This window comes from Chinchilla lanigera, unplaced genomic scaffold, assembly GCF_000276665.1.
Source record: "Chinchilla lanigera isolate Chin_1 unplaced genomic scaffold, ChiLan1.0 scaffold00021, whole genome shotgun sequence".
NCBI lineage: Eukaryota > Metazoa > Chordata > Mammalia > Rodentia > Chinchillidae > Chinchilla > Chinchilla lanigera.
Window position 1 is genome coordinate 10,637,536 of NW_004955422.1, and position 18,214 is coordinate 10,655,749.

Below are 18,214 nucleotides of genomic sequence, written 5' to 3' on the forward strand. Positions count from 1 at the left end.
TTTGAAAAACATCTTTTAATATTTGACTTTGATGAAGTGTTTCATAAAATGATGTAAATAAATTTTGCAGAAACGAATGAGAAAGTCACATGAGGAAAACATAAGCCTAATACAAAAACTTGGCAATGACACTCCAAAAATATAAAACTGTAGGCTAATAAATCACTCATGAACAGACATAAAAGTCTTTAATAGGGCCAGGGATATAGCTCAGCAGTGCAGAACCTGCCTGGCAAGCGTGCGGTCCTGAGTTCAATTCCCAATACCAAAAATAAAATAAAATAAAATAATTTTTTTAAAATCCTTAATAAAATAGTATCAAAGGTAAACCCAAAGTTTATCTCAAGAATGCAACATTGGATTAATGTTATAAAATTAGTATAATTTAATAATCACAATCAAAGAATGGAAAAAACAATAAGACCATTTTAATAGGTGCAGAAGAAACATCTGATAAAATTCAGTGTATCAGGATAAAACCCTCACAACATTAAGAACAGAGGAGAGTTTCCTCAATTTAATAAAGAACATCTACAAAACCCATCATATTTACTATACTGAATGATTTTCCTCTAAGATGGGACCACGCAAGGACGCCTACTTTTACCATTTATGTCAGGCATTGCACCAAAGTCCCTAGACCAGTGGTGGTAAACCTATGGCTTGTGTGCCGCAGCCCACTGTTTGTTATCATTGAAAGAAAGCTCTAAATGATTTGCCATCAGTGCCCTAGATACTGAAATAAGGCAAGAAAACGAAATAATTGGCAGAGAGACTGGAAGGAAGAAGTAAATCAGTCTCTGTTTGCAGACGACATGATTGCTGATGTATATAAGGTCTCAAAGAATCTATAAAGTCACTATTATAACTAATAGGTGTTTGGCAAGGTTAAAAGATAAAAGGTTAAAACATAAAAATCAACTGTAAACTGGGAGAGGTAGCACATGGCTGTAATCCCAGCTACTCAGAAGGCTGAGGCAGGAGGACTGCCTGAGTTTGAGGACACCCAGGCAACAGAGAGAAATCCAGTGTTACAAAAATGCATATAACATGAAAAGTCTTAAAAAATAAAACTGAAAAGCAATTTTATTTTCAATAGCATCAAAAAATTAAAGACCTAAAAACAAATTTAACAAAAGCCACTGAGAGCCTTTAAATGAAAACTGCATGCAAATCATTTCTAAAAGCATATAAATCAGACTTATAAATGGAGCCATAGACCATGTTCATTCACATTGTTGCCTCCCACAGCCAATTTGTCATTTCTCTTCAGCTGCTCTGCTTTCAAGATTTTTTTATTTCTCTTTAGTTTTTATAAGTTTGATTTTTATGTGCCTGGGAATTAATTTCTTAAGATTTCATATTGTTTGGCTTCACTTAGCTTCTTAAATCTACACATTTGCATTGTTTGACCAAACCCTGGAAATTTTGAACCATTATTTCTTTGAGGTTTTTTTTTGCCCCTCATTCTTTTCTTTCCTCTTCTTATATGTATATTACATCTTTCATTATTGCCTCACAGATCCTGGAGGCTGATTATTTTTAAATTTTTTTCCTTGGCTATTTAGATTGTACCAATATTAAACAATCTCCACATTCACCAATTGGCTTTCTTTTGTCATCTGGCATCAAATTTGCCAGTGAGCACCTCCAGTGACTATTTTGTGTCAGTTACTGTATTTTTCAGTTCTAAAATTTTCATTTGGTTCTTTTTCATATCTTCCGTTTCTTTGGTACTATTTTCTAGTTTTAATTTGTTTCCAGGGTGTTTTTAAATATTCACTGACACACTTTTACAATAGCTTGGCTTCTCTGGCAATCCCCACACTTGTGTCATCTTAGTGTTACCCATTATTTTCTCATTAGAACGGATATTTTATTGTAGAATTTTAGTGTATACTGGATATCTATTGAGTCACAGAATAAGAATAGGTTATTATATCTATTTTGGCAGGTATTTAACCTGTTTAGTTTCCAGACACATGTCCTGGATCATTTTTTGCAGAGCATGGTTCAAACGTCATGTTAGTTTATAAAGCTTCTGCAGTACTATCCTGTTATGCCCCCACTTAGATGATAACCCTCCACTCTACAGGATCCACAGAGCTAGCTGAGGAAAATGAGAGGACCACGCATTAATACAAGGCAAAGATAGAAGATAAAGCTCTAACCACTAAGCCCGCTAGGGAAGGGCGGTATCTAGTTAATGCAGCAGTAAGAGGAAGGAGTTACGTGCTCCAGCCCTGTCTCCACAGGGAAGGCTATACTTCCTCGCTGGTATAGCAGGCAGGAACAAAGTCAGAGTTCTTCTTACAAGTGCATGGAAGACAAGCACTTGACAGGGGCAAGGGCAGAGGCAGAAATCAAAGTTTCACCTACAGGCTCCATGGAAAATAGACATCTTGTTACTGTAAGGGAAGGTATAAAACAGATCTTCCAGTATATCAGCTCTGTAGTGGTATCAGTGGGGCTTCAGGAGGAGGGAGGCTTTTTCTTCATGGCATTCATTTCCAGAATGGATAGCGAGGTAGGTCACAAGGTTTATCAGATTTTTCTTGAACATTTTTTTTGAGGGGTGTCTATATCCACTAATGTTTCCAGTTTACAGAACACTGGGAACAGAACATAATAGAAGCAAGGAAAATTCCAGGTAATTCACTGCCTTACAGTTCTTTAAAGCCAAGGTCTCCAGTCAGTCTAGCATCTTTACCCACCTTGAAGACTAGGTGACTTCTGTCCAGATTTTTAGAGTAATTAGTGGAAAGAGTAAAATGGAGTATGTTCTCCCACAGCCAATTCTTACTCAGAATCAGAAATTTCATTTTGCTTTAGTGCTAAAAATAAAATTGAGCGATGAGTGGAAGGTTGCAAAGATAGTTAGAAATGTAATGAAGCAAGTATGGAAAAATGTTAATGGATCACAATCTAGGTGGTAGGTATATGGGTATAATCTTTAAAATCCCGTCGATTTTGCTGTATGTTTGAATTTTTCAAAATAAAATGCTGGTGAGGAATCTCTTGGCTAAATTTGAAACACAGGTGATTTTTTAAAAATATTCCCTACTTTGCAAAGTAAAGAATTTCTCTGTTAAGTGAAAGAGAGGTACTAGATATTTGCTCTAACCAATAAATTACCAGATTAACTGGAACAAAAGCTATTAGGTGATACAGCTCTTTGAACACGCTCTAGCAAGCTGAATGCTCCTTCTTATTTTTAATAGCTTATTTTGTCCCAAGCCTAATCCTTTGTCAGCTTTTACATTCATATGAGTAATTCCATCAGTTGGAGTGCCTAAAGGACAGTTAATGATGCAAAGAGACTAAATTTATTCCTGGAAGTAAAAATAAAAGATGGGAATATTTCACAAAATCAGACCTTTATTTTTGAAAAAACAACCTAATCAATACACAGAATAAATGCGACAGTCTAGTTTGAGGGGAATTTGAGACATGCTGTTGATCTGCTGAGTTAACTCTGGCTGAACTTTTTGTTTATTAAGCCACAAAACGACCCTCTCTGCCATTCTGCAACATATTAAAATTAACATTTGCACGGTGATTCAAATCTGCCTTGCATCTTTCACTCACACTGGTCTTTATCTTCACAACGTCTCAGCACACATGACAAGCTTATTTAGTTTTGTCTTGAAACAGGGTTTTTCTAGGGTGGTCTTGAATTCAAGGACTCCAAGGATCCACCCTCTTCAGTCTCCTGAGTAGCTGGGACTATAGGCATGACCTACAAACCTGGCTGCACAAGCCACTCTTGATCCGGCAGTTATACCTCCAATTTATACAGTTAGTACCATATAAAATGAAGTGAAGCACCCTTTTACTATTTACAGAATAAGTCCCAAATTCTTTCATTCTGGCCTGCTTTGTGATCTACTTCCTGACTTGTTTTCCTTCTGCCCAGTTTTCATCTCAGTAGTGACTTTATACATTCATTTCAGAACCTGGGATGTGTCACATATCCTCTTCTCTGATTCTGATTTCATTGTGACTAGTATCTGCCCCACTGACTACTCTCGTTTAAATCAAAGTAGATACATACTTTGCCAGGTTCAGCTGCTGAGTACAAGCCTTAGTGGCTAGTACTGAATTCCACACCAGGTCACAGACCAGCTGAAACACTTATAACTGTACCTGAGGTTTTAATTCATTCACAGTCAGGGATCACAAAGGAGCATTTCCAGCACTAACAAACATGGCAATTAGGTTCTTCCTATTTATCCTGCTACTAGTGATAGAGGACATTTTCATTTACCTCTGCCTTTGGCTCAGCTGATTCATTAGAGGTATCAAGTTGCTCCTTGGCCTGGGCCATCTGAGTCATCAACCTGTCCATGTGGGATTGGATGTCTGCCAATATCTCAGTCACATGAGCCGTGGCCATTGCCTCCTGGATGTCCACTAGATGAAGGGCCTTTTGTTCCTCATCAGCAATCACTTTCTGAACTTTCTTAAATTCCTGCTGTATGAACACCTTCATCTGGTCCCGAGTTACCTGTAGAACATGGGTAAGTGAGAAGAGTAAGCTGGACACGTCAAGAAACAAAAGGGCAGTTATTGCTATAAAGTGCTAGACAGCTCTGGCCAAATACAAATTATGCGTCTCATCTGCTTCTGAAATTTTGGCCATATTCTTTAAACAATGTTCTCCTAATATCTTTGACAAATTTTCCACTCTTTTTGCTTTCTTACTGTTCAGGAATTAATTCCTTGTTTTTGCTTTTGTTCATTTTTATACCAGCAATATATAACTACTCTTAAGAAATTTAATAGATGTGTATATATAATAAAAATGAAAGTCTTCTTCTCTCTCCAATTAATGTTACCAATTTGGTGTGTATTCTCACTATTTTTCTATATAATTATGTATGAATATAGATAATTATGTAGGTTTTATATAAATGGACCACAATGAGATATAGTTTTGTTTCTTGCTTTTCTACTTACAATATGGATATTGTAAGATCAGCTTCATGCTTTGTATTATTTTTACTATCTGTAAGATGAAGATATATAAAATACTCTTAATATCCATTCCTCTCTTGATAGAAATAAAGTATCTTTCCAAATTTTCATTATTACAAACAATATAGCAATAACTCCCCTGCATATTTGTCTTAATATTTAAATGTGAATTTTTTCAAAGATCTCAGAAGTCACTGATACAATTTATATAAATTCTCTGATGTGATAAAAATACAGTTAATGTTTAAATTTAAAATATTTCCCACAGTAAAAGATACACTTCCATTAGTCCACCTCAAAATATGCATCCTTGCTTCAAACATATTTGTCCCATTGTTCTTGCCACTTCCTGAAGCAGTTCTGGAAGTCCTCTTTTGTTAGTGTCTTTATGAGGTATGATCAAAAATAAGTTCAGTGCTGATACCAACTGCTATCCAACAGAAAGGTACACTCCTAAAAACATTCTGGTGGACCTCATCCTCCTTACTTACTGGACCTGAAACCATGCAACTTTCAGCTCTTCCCCAAAGCCAAACTGACCATGAAAGGTAAATGTTTTGAATAGATCTAGGCCATGAAGGCAGCCAAAACAGTACAACTAAAGGTGCTCATGAAAGATGACTTTCACAATTGCTTTAGGAAGTGGCATGGGGACCGGGGATATAGCTCAGCGGTACAGTGCCTGCCTGGCAAGTGCGAGGTCGTGAGTTCAATTCCTGGTACGAAAAAAAAAAAAGTGGCATGAACAATGGAATAAATGTTTTCAAACCAAGGAGAAGTATTTTAAGGCAGATAAATGGTAATGTCTCTTCTATTATAGCTTTTAAAAGTTACACATTGTATTTTTCAATCACATATCATAAAAATATTGATACTGTCCTCCAAAAAACAAGCAACAGTTAAATTCCTATAACAATGTGTGAAGGTAAACATTTCCATATAGTTTCATCAACACTGGACAGTAAAACTTTTTAAATCTCTGACAAGTGAAAATATGTCATTGCTTTAGTTTACAACAACTGTGTTCTATAAAGAAAATACAACTGTAAGTTACTTTTGGCTAATGCATACGAAAGGCAAACAAAGAAACTATCAAAATAACAACTTATAAACACTGATTGCCTACAACTGCATTTATTGAGACTTCTTCATAACCATTTTTGTAAGTATTTTTTAAAATTGTGGTTGTTTATTTTTGTTTTTTGCAGTACTGGGGATTGAACCCATAGTGTAGCACATACTAGGCCATTTCTACCAATGAGCTACTCCCAGCTTGATGAGTACTTATTAACAGATATACATGAGAAGCTGAGATAGGAAGCAGGGAAGATATAGAACTGCAGATATAAAGAGAAAGACCAAGGGAAGATTTTAGAACTGGAAGAGAAAGTAGTTGTCATCTAAGTGAACCCCTTTTTTATAGATCAGGAAATAGACATAGTTGGACACTTGTGGGAGAGGAAAGACTTCAAGCTTATTCTTAACCTGGTATCTGTTCATAGAACAATCTGCTGAAAAGGAAATCTAACTGGGAAAACCTAGCCAAGAAGACTAAGGAAGATAAACACTGAATAGGAGGGGGCACTTTTAATTATCCTCTTAAAAAAAAAAAAACTTGCTATTTCAAGCAGCTTCTGTAATACAGCTGTAAGGATATCAATGCAGAAGAAGGCCTATATGACATCTCTACTGCTACATCAAGTGCCAAAGTGACATAAACCCTCAGGAATTCATATGCTTTCTACAGGTGCTCTCCCTGGTGTTGGAGAAAAAGGAAATTAAAAATGCTAAATGTTACTTACATCCCTGCAAATTCTATGATTCCTTTTTAATTTTTACTGTATATATTTTGGTGTTGTTATACATGCATGATGGTGATCATTTACCAATGGATTTACACACTTAAATTAAATTAGGTCTTACATGACCTACAAACTTTTAGAGACCAAACCTGGAAAGTTTTTCTAAGGGATAAACTTTTCTGAATGCCTGATAATCTCCCTTAATGGTTCCAAGTAGCTAAAAACTGAGAACATAATAAAAGCTGAGTACAACCTATTTTACTAGACTGCATATACATATATGATTCAAAGTTAGGAAGCTGACACCAGTCAGGAAAACCATGGACCAGGCTGCAAGAGGTGAATTAATCTAGGCTTTGAAAATTAAAGTTTCTATATCCCATTGCTTTACATGGGTTTTTCAACATGACATCTTAATTTACAAAGAGCAAACCACAAATGAGAACTGAAGGCAAAATAATCTATGAAAAGCTTTATGTCATCTTCCCAGTTCCACACTAACAAATAGGCGTTCTACAACCCCAAGCAAAATTCTAAGAACAACCATGTGTATGACAGCATTTATCCAAATTCAGAGCCCAAAGAAAAGACTCCCTGGAAGACTCAGGATGCAGAAGGTTAGGTGCTCAGGAAATGAACTCCTGCTTTCAAAACTCTTTTTCATGTTCCAGTCCATCTCCTTACTTTCAAAACTCCATCTCATTAAAAACTCTGCTGTTCTCCAAAGCAATAGGCACTTCATGCTGGTCTGCCATCTAGAAGCTCCTGACATCATTTCTAAGTGGGTTTCTTGTTACTTATTCAGCCTGTCCTACAGTTCCCCAAAAGTGAGAGTAACGTTCTTACTTTCTTGACTGCAACTACATGTGATGCAATACAAAAAGAGAAAATTCTACATATTTGGAGAAGAGCGAGAGAGCTAGATGTAGTATAACGTGATCAATCTGGTGATGTGAAAGGCTCCTTTTATGCAGCATCTACTAGTAACTCAAATTTTTGTAAAGCCACAGACTTTCCTCATCCTGAACAAAATCTTAGTGCAGAACCTCAAAGAACAATATAGTAAAGCCCAAAGTGGGAACTATTCTGATTAAAAGCAAAATCTGCCCCTCCTCTTTGAAGTGTTTCCTAGGGCATTCTACAGCATCTCCAGGGAAATCTCACCCAAGTGACCTCATCCTCAACATAAATGAAACCTTAATGGAGACTTTGCCCTTTGGTCAACTGGCCCCCAAGTTTTCAAAACCTTCAGCTCCCTCAAACACAAACGAGGGACTGAGTCTTTGTTATAGCTGCATTAAAGTTAAATGCCATGTTATTACTTAAACAGTATTTTACTGAAATTACTCAAATACAGCATTCTAATTTGAAAAATTCGCCTTGAGTCTAGGGAGTACAGTAATAAAATCACATTTAGAAACCTTCCTCTGGTACAGTCCAGTGTGTTTTTTGCTACCACATATTGCCTGCAATAATCCTTTTCTGACTGGTTCTGGTTCTTCAAGTTCATTTCTTCCTAATCGAGATGTTTCCTCAGTTAGAAGGATGATTCTCTTGTCATCTCCACTGGGATGTCATTCCCCCAAGTGAAGCTTGGGATAAAGTACTCACATCTAAGAGTTAAATCTTATCCCATGGTACTTTCTATATACTCTTGTATTTAATACTTCCAAACCAGACCAAACCCAAGAGGCACACAGACTGGCACTTTACACATACATAATTAAACACATAAAACCTTGAATTAAGAAGCTTGTATTTAAAAACAACACCCACTCGATATATTTGACATGGGCTGGAAGCCAATAGCTTGTAGCTAGCTGGCTAAACCAAGGTTTTATTTTCTTTTTTAAATTAGAGGCAGATCATAAAAACAAGAAGCATACTAGCTAGAGAGCATCATGGCTTAAGAAAGATTTGTTCCAAGGCTGGGGATATAGCTCAGTGGCATAGAGCCTGCCTAGCAAGCACAAGGTCCTGAGTTCAATTCCCAGTACAAAAAAAAACCCCAAAAAAAACAAAAAAGAGAGACAGAAAAAGAAAGATTTGTTCCAAAGAGGTACTGCTGAGATGAACTGCAAGTTAGATGAGGCTTAGGAGCAGAAAGCTATACAAAAGCAAAGCATCTGAGTCTTCGCTGATCAAAGATTTCAGAAACATTTGTCTAATAGCCAAAATTTCTACAAGGTTTAAAAGAGGCCACTCCAGAAATGACTGTTTAAAAATTAGGGAGCGTAAGAAACAGACAGTGATGACTCTAAAAGCTTTTCCTGAAAAGTGCTTTTTACTCCTACTTCTAATGTGAATGGCCAATATTTTAAAATAGAGAAAACAAAAAAAGGCAGGAAACTGAACTTTTTCAAAGCTACAAACTGTCCTCACTCTAGCCAGCATCCACAGAAACTCTGAATTTCGGCAGCTCAAAGTTAAGATTCTATATAGCGTCAGGCATTTATTCTGGCATTGTACTCCGAGAGTGCCCTCCAGACGCCGCCAGGCTCGCGAGAGGTCAGGCTAGGGAAGAGCTTCATCAGCAAGAAGGACAGAGGGCTTCTTCAATGGAGGCAGGGTGTCCCAGGCCCTCTATCTTATGACTGCAACACCACTGTCTGTGAATTAAATAGCTGTCCACTTTCGAGGCTGGGAAAATTATCAAGTCTCTGAGGAACAACAGCAGACGTGGACTCTGACCTACACCATATCACCGACACTTTCAGTGATACATCATCTTCAGTGACCTAGTTGGGAGCCTGACTTACTTGGGTTTTACAATGGGGTGTTGAAAATGGTAAAAATTTACTAAAGTGAACATTAAGCTCTCCCTTAAACCATCTTTAACTTCATTAGAAGTCTCAGGCAAAAGCAGCTATTTGTAGGTTCTTCACTCCTCTGAAGCACCTCCATGTTATTAACGGCATGAGATCTCTATCTCAGTTATCCACTTAGTTACTTCAAGAATTCTCTCAAAGAAGCCACAATGGTATTTACAGATGCAGTTGTTACTTTTATTTTTTATTACAACAGACTATAATAAAGACATCCAAATGACGGAAAAGTGGTTATCTCTGACTAGTGGGATTACAAGTACTCCAGTTCTGTTCTGATTAATGATGGCACAATTTAGGCAGTGACCTAGGCCACAAACTCTGGAGCCCACCTGACTTCTTCCTCCTGCCCCAGATGAGGGCTCTTCTAACTTACTCCTGGGGGAGAGCACTGCCCAGAGCCTTGCCCAGAACACTCCCTCCTCATCTGGCCCTCCACCAGGCTGGCTGCAAAAGCACTGTCCCCCGTATCTATGAAAACCTCTCTTTTCTTTGCACTCCCCCCCGACTGCTTTCCACTAGGTAGATCCATTCTTCATTGCTCCATTTCAGTCTTGCCTGACGATCCCACCGAGACCCTTTAATCCAGTCTTCCTCCCACTTCACCTCTAACTCGTTGAAACAAACTTCTAAGTCACAAAGAGCTACAGATTGATTCTGAAGAAATTGGTTAGGATCATGCTTCTACCTAAAGTAAAGCATCTTCTTGGACAAATTTTTCTCTCTCCTCCTCTCTCCTTGGCTCTAAATTCTTAGCTTACTGATGTAGACCTCAAATTCTTCCACTGATCCATTCAGTCTTAGTGAGTCTTAGTGAGTACATGTACCTCTTCCCTTGGTAGACTCACATACTCTGGAGCGCCTTATATCTTTGACTTCCAGAATCACATTCTCTCAAATAGAAACCCCAAGTTTCAGTCAGAACACTCCATCTTCCCTCTATTTCTCCCAGATTACTTCTTCCTGAAACTATAAATTTTGGCACTTGAGCCAAACTATATATTGTTCCTTGACAACTTTATAAATACAACCCCATGTTCTTCTAAATCTCCTTGCATTCATGGTTCTCCCTCCTCAACATACAAATATAAAAATACATGTCCATCTAAACACACGTACCCATATATGCAGTATCAGAGACTCAGGATCATGCTTCCTGGAGGGACTATACTTGAAATGCCTGATAAGCACTTACAATGAATCTACTGGCTGGGTATGGTGGTGCACACCTATAATCCCAGCACTTGGGAGGCTGAGGCAGGAGGATCACCTGTTCAAGGCCAGCTTGGGCTACAAAGTCAGTTCAAAGGTAGCCTAAACTACATAGTGAGATGCTGCCTCAAAAAAATAAAAAATTTTTTTTTAAATTTTAAAATGTATCTACTAATGAGTTATGAATTAGGTAAGAACTGTGCACCCCAATCACCTGAGAAAGACAAAGGCACAGGTGACTGATGAGCAGCTCTTAGTGAGCAAGACAGAGATCTAACCACTATGGTTTGGGTACTGCTACCAAGCATCCTTTCCTCCCAGAGCTGCTTGTTCATGCTGTTAGCTGCTTTGAGTTTATTGCCATGACAATCTGATGTGTAACCCAGTGATATGGCACCAAACTGGATATACCAGAAAGTTCACCAGGGATGCTGGGCTCACTTGGACTCAACACTACTGCTTGCTCTAGCAATGTTTCTCTCTTCCTCTGGAACTAGGGTGGCAATAAAGGCAACGATCATAAACTTCGGAGTACCATTTTTCTAAGAATAAAAAATTCTGGGTGACCTACACTGCAGAAATGTGAAAGTAGGAGAATGAGTCCCCAGAGATACACAGGACTGCCTCAACCTGGTATAAGACTGAGAGCATCTTTTCCACCTTGTATTTCTGTTTTCTTTGTGCCTGAACTTAGTATAAAATAAAAAATACAGCTTCTGCTTCAGGAGCTACTGTGTAAGAAGTAGGAAGCAGAACGTGACACTAGAAGTTTGAGGAGGCAAGTATACGTATTTACACCATTCTAAACCTCTGACGCTTGAATAAACAAGAAGGCCTATTCTCATCTGCTGAAGACTAAAGCAATTTTAAACAAAACTCACCTCTCAAATTCCAGTTTTATACTCAAATGCCTTCTCTGCAAAGCCACGCTATTAGTCTATTAAGGAAATTACAATGCCAAAATAACTGCATATGAACAGGAATACAAGCAAGGGCGCTGAGATAGAGATATTTTTTTCTTCTGAGTCTTCTTCCCAACAGAGGCACCGTGGTCAAGACCACAGAGTTTGAAGTGGTAGAAAAATAATTTTGAGGACTGATCTGCCAACTCTATGCTTGTGAACCTCACAAAGGTCAAAGTTTCTTCATTTGTAAAAAAGTATACTGCAGTTCTCACAAATGATTTTTCCAAGCTGTACATAAGATAACACATGGAAAGAACCGTGCACACCCTCTAGGCACAGAAGACCATCAGCAGTGTTCTGCTAATCAGAGACAACAGTACACAGAGAGCTACTGTGCAACTGCGCAGTTACCGTGTTTCTATATGATTCTCACTGAGCTCACACAAACAGCCCCCAACAAGCCTTCCTAAAGATACAGCCTCTAACTCTGGGGGTTCAGATCCTTAATTTTCCAAGGAAGCACAGAAAATATTTTCTTAGACACCCCGGGTACTGAAGAATAAGGCTATCAATGCAGAGGCTCCTTGGCTCCATTCTAGTAAATGGCCAGAGATGTCAGGGAGCAGTGGCCACCTCTTCTAGTTTGGTAAGATCTCACTGGGCACCACTGCAGATATAGTCTAGCCTAATGATACAGAAGCAAAGCACGAACAGAACAAAAAGAAGGGGTCATCTACTCCTTAGCACCTACACACAATCAGTCAATGGGCATAGCAGGGTCCTTCACATCACAACTTGCCTCTTGGCTTATTTCCTTTCCTATGTAGACTGAAACCCTACTCTTCCCCCTTGGGGAGCTAATAACATACTCACCCAAGAACCACAGTGCTCATTAATTACAGATGCTGAAGTACTTTTCAGGTTCCTAAAGGCTATGATAGCACATGATCCTCCATCATTTCTTATCTCCTCAAAAACAAGAAATAATACATGGAAATACATAATACATGACAATACATGTACATGCTCAGTGAGAATCATACAGAAATACAGTAACTGTCCAGTTACACAGTAATTCTCTATTCACCATTGTCTCTGATTAGCAGAACACTACTGGCAGTCTTCTGTGCCTTATCTTATGTACATGTATTATCACGTATTATGTGTTTCTATTGTGGAGCCTGGGGATGTGGCTCTGTGGTAGAACACTTGTGTAGCATGCCCGAGGTCTGGTTTCAATATCCAGCTCCACAAAATAAAAGTTTCCATTTTCAGGGCACTCATTAATAAGAGCAATATGATTAATCCTACTTTATACATGAACTTGAAGTGATACAGGTAACAAGTGCTAGTATGTGCGCTCATGTCATCTGATTCCAATGTCTGTGCTCCTTCTCCACAAAAGAAAAACAGAGCATGTCATATTCAGCTGAAATTCCTCACTGAAAATCTGAACAAAGTCTACAATGGTATACTATTCCCAATCCATTCTCTATAAGTAAAAAAAAAAAAAAAATCAGTAACTTCCTACATCTACTAATAGGTTACATATAAATCACAGAAAGGTATCTTCTATCCTGTGACCTTGAAAAAGTCATTTTATCTAAACTTTTCTTTCTTCATGTATATGGGGACTATAATGTCTAACTAATTGGGCTCAGTTAAAAATTAAGGATTCTACAATCTCTTTCATCTGCTGCAGAAATAAACAAAAGCCACACAATAATAGGGCACTGGCTTGAAAGGAATTTCTCTTGCCACTGCAGAGACCTGATGAATTTTCCCCTTTGACTAAAGTCAGAGTCTACTAGATGGGCACTGTTCTCACATTTTGTATTTATATATACATTCAGGCATCTACATATGGAACTGCAGGAAATTAGAGTTGCATTTTGTAGGTATGGCTTTATGATATCAAAGAAAATACCTTCTTTGGTTGAGCAAACCTGAGCTTTATTTCCTAACTGAATGAGACGCTGAACTAACAGGAAAAGGGAAGGGAAGGGGACACGTGAGAAGCAGCTCCTTAAATAAAAGTCTAGCTGGTTTTATCACTATTATCACAGTGAAGTTTTATATCGAGGTACCCAGGCTCCTAAATTAAATGTCAAATACAATCCAGCGCTGAAAATGTGAAGCGTAGCTGCTATGGGGGTGTCTTGACAGTTCCACTCCCCTCTCCACGTTAGCCATGTAATCAGCCCTCCAAGCTTTGGCGGAGCAGAGTATATTATCTAGTCTCCTGACAGTGCACTGAGGAGGGAGAGAAGGCGGGGAGGACGCCACAAAGTGTTAATGTTATTATACTATCTAAGCTCCATCCTTTCACTTTCTAGCAATGCTCTAGCCCACCAGGCAAGTCAAAGCAATGCCCACCTTAGTTTTAAAATACCTATGCCCAGGGGCTGGGGATTTAGCTCAGCAATACAGCACCTGCCTAGCAAGCACAAGGTCGTGAGTTCGATTCCCGGTACCAGAAGAAAACAAAACAAAACAAAAAATACCTATGCCCAGTGTATGTAGTTGGTTCAATTAGGAGGATGCAACAAGAAAGAGAAAGAAGAGAAGGCTGGGAGGGAATTAAGAATCTCAGGGGTATTTAAAGTGGGGACAGACTTCCTAATGTGTTTCTTAAATGTGACTTAGCTTCTTTAATTTTTCTTTCAATCTGGCAGCAGGCAGTTTTGCTAACTAGACGTTTGCTCCATAACAATAAACATAATTACTTCTATGCCCTGATTTTTTTGTTTCTACTGGGAATATATGTGGACACACAGCTGCATACTCCCAAGCCACACGTATCTGCCCTGACTTGTACAAGCAACAGAGCTATGACGAACTTGCAGCCAGGCTATGGGCACAAAACAGGAGAACTGGCCACACCAAGCAATCCCAATTGTGGAGATTTAACTCAATCCACTTGCACGTCATTGCCACACAGAGGTATCAATGGCCCTTTACAACTCTCAATCTATAAATGCCATTAATCCTGGGAAGTGTTAATTCATCGAAGTACAGGACCTAGTTATTTATAAACAGGTGGCTCATTTTTTTCAGCAAGAGTTTGAGAGGGGAAAGCTGCCCCCATACCCCATGTCATTCTGCTGAAAGTAATGCTGGTTCTCAGAACTAGGAAAAAGAAGCAGTCATCATTCACAAGATGTTATACTAAGCATTTTATGTGGATTACCTCACGCAGTCTTCCTATACAACCTATGAAGTATGCACTATTAGCCCTTACTTTACAGATGAAAAAACAAACAGCAAAGAAAACAAAATAAAACCCTGACAAATGTAGGAGCAGGGCACAGGAGTGGCCCAAGGTTGCAGAGCTATCGATGCTGAAGCTGACTGAGGGATGCGGGGGAGGGGTCCAGAGCTAGAGCTTTTTCATAATTGCAGTACACTGCCTCTTCCTGCCAGAGGCTAGTATCAGGCTTGGGACCTTCATGACTGTCTAGAAGAGGGAAAGAAGAACATTATCACTGCTGGCACTTCAAGTGAAGGGTCAAAAAAAAGAGATGCAAGCAGTAATTTCTTTTGCTGTCTCTCAACAGTTTTACTGAGATACAATTCGCACATCTTGTAGTTCTCCTTTTTAAAGTGTGTAATTCACAGATTTTTACTATATTTAGAGTCGTACAACTATTATAATCAATTTAGGGCATTTTTATCAACCCCCAAACAAACGCTGTGCCTATTAACAGTCACACCCTCCACCTTCCTGGAAGCCCTAAACACAGTGAGTTTACTTTCTATCTATAAATCTGCCTGTTCTAGACACTTCATGTAAGTGGATTCGTACAACATTTGGTCTTTTATGAACAGTTTCTTTCAATTATTTATGGGACTCCGAACATGATATCCCTAAATATGACTGTAGGAGACCAGAGTATGCCACCCCAATATATGCCTCATTGGTGGATTATTTTATATAAGAAAAATTACACTTTTGTTAAAAGAAATTTACACCTATAAAGAAAATTATCACTTGTTAAGTAAGGGTGTGCCTGCTCCCCACCCCCACCCTCTACCAGGAAGAGAGTGATGACTCTAAGTCACTAGAAATTCTTATAAAGGGAGAAGGTATCACTTTTATTCTTTGATTTTTATTTTTTGGTACTAAAAAAAGGCACTGTGCCACTGAGCTATATCCCTGGCCAGGAGTACCAATTTTAATCTGCCTAACATCCTTATAACCTCATTTACCTCACTTTTTCCTGGACATCTCCACAAACCACCCTTCCGATTATGATAGCTAAGCCTGCATTCATTCATCCTTGAGCATATATTGGGTTATATATATATATTAATAAAATTCTGAGTTTTTTTTATTAATCTGTCTTTTTTAAACGGGTCAATCCTATACTCTGGTTTCTCTTCAGGTCATATAAATCTTTTGCCTTTTAAAAGGGGCAATCCGAGGGGCCGGGGATATGGCTCAGTGGCACAAGACCCTGCCTGGCAAGTGCAAGGTCCTGAGTTAGATTCCTGGTACCAAAAAAAAATAAAAAATAAAAATAAATAGAAGGGTCAACTCCAACTAATAACTGCCTTGGTGAAAGGCAGAGAGGAAAATTATTTCTCTTCTATTCTACCATATTTTAAAGGATTATCCACACTGTAATATATATATGTACTTCATTTCTTTTGTCAAATAATATTCCACTGTACATCCATACATATATATTACATTTGTATTCATACATTCCTCCGTTGATGTGCACTGTTTCTTCTTATAGGCAGAATGGCTAACACTGCCATGAACACTCATATGTATATTTTTTATGAACTATGTTTTCACTTCTCTTTGGCATATACCATAACTCTATGCTTAATGCTTTGAGGAACTAACAGACTGTTTTCCAAAGTGACTGTCCATGTCACATTTCCACTCCAAATGTATCAGGGTTCTACTCTCAGTAAACTCTACTGAGAAAGCTGTAGAGGTGCAACCCCAAAGGCTATGAGCATGCAGTGGCTTTTACAGTTGGTTTGGTGAGCCTCTACCCTCTTGGTACATCTGCTTCCTAACCTGTACAGTAGGAAGATTGGAGCTGGTGGCCCTAGTTTTCCAAATGAGCCTTATTTGGTCACCATATATAAGACACACTGACCAGTGGGGAGGGTGAGGCTATGAGACAGGTGGTTTCAGCTGACTGCAGAACTAGGAATCTAATTTGACATCAACTCGGTTCCCACTGTGCCTGACTACTTTACACTGCAACTGTCATGTCTATGAAAACAGAAAGGAACAAAACAAAACAAAAAGCCAAGTGTGGTGGTACACACCTGTAATCCCAGCACTTGGGAGGCTGAGGCAGGAGGATCACTGTGAGTTTGAGGCCAGCAAGGGCTACAAAATGAGTTCAAGACCAGCCTGAACTACATAGTGAAATCCTGTCTCAAAAAGACACACACACACACACATACACACACACACAAAGGGATATTGCTCAGTGGTACAGGACCTGCCTGACAAGTGTGAGATCCTGAGTTTGATTTCCAGTAACCCACCGCAACCAAAAAAAAAAAACAAAGCAAAAAAAAACAACAACCTACCTCACAAAATCTGTCCATGTCATTAGGAAAAAAACAGAAATTTGGGGTGGGAATGTGACAAGGATAGTCACTTTGGAAAACAGTCTGTTAGTTCCTCAAAGCATTAAAGTGTATGCATTTGTAAGGGATTCTAGGTAAAGAAAGCAGCAAACAAAATAGATACAGATATATACAAAATAGATATAGATATATAGATACAGATAGCTATACTATTTGCTGTGTAAAAGGTAAAGTGGTATATTATCCCATTTTTTCACATGCCTTTGGAATCATGCAAGCAGATCCCAGAACTATTTAGTGAATTACACGCTCTGGATGAGGCTCAAGAATCTGCATTTAAATAAATAATAATGCCCAAAGTTTACAATCCACTGTAGGGAGCAGTGGTTTTTCTTTCTTTTATACTATGGTCCCTCAGATCACAAATTTAATTTGTTGCACAATTTTGGAAAAGATGGCCACATTTGTGTGTGAGTGGGAGAGATGGCCACAGTCATCTTTGTCACCAGATGCAGAGTTTGCAAACATGATAAAATGTTGCCACATGCTTCTGTTTGCAGACCAAACTGTTTGCAAATAAAAGCGTCAGGCACCGAGGTACAACTGTACTTGTCTGTATTTTCCACCTTTTTGTACAGAGAATACATGCTGCTTTTACAACTGAGAGGAGGGTGAACAGAGGGAGGTTGTTTTGTTTTGTGTTGATAAAAGCAAAGGAACAGGAAAGGAGGGGAAAAAAACCTTGTTTTTCGTCTTTTTGCTGCCCCGGTGTCTACAAAGGATGAAAAAAGGCCACATTTGCTTCTGAATGGTCCCTGTCCCTCAGAGCCTAGCGTGGGCTGGTTCCCAACTGATGTCCTCCTTCAATCAGATCAAACTGCTGAAGCACCTGCCTCAGTTCTTCCTGCAGCCACGGCTGAATGCTCCGGAG

At 38.7% G+C, this 18,214-nt stretch overlaps 1 protein-coding gene across 1 annotated transcript in view; it reads right to left on the reverse strand.

The window, feature by feature from the left end:
• The window catches only part of Trim44 (tripartite motif containing 44), a 110,348-nt gene that overhangs the window by 57,534 nt on the left and 34,600 nt on the right, over positions 1-18,214 (reverse strand). The window contains exon 3 of the mRNA XM_005384121.2: positions 4,268-4,507. Within this exon, the coding sequence (XP_005384178.1) occupies positions 4,268-4,507 (240 nt within the window). The remainder of the gene's footprint in view (positions 1-4,267; positions 4,508-18,214) is intronic.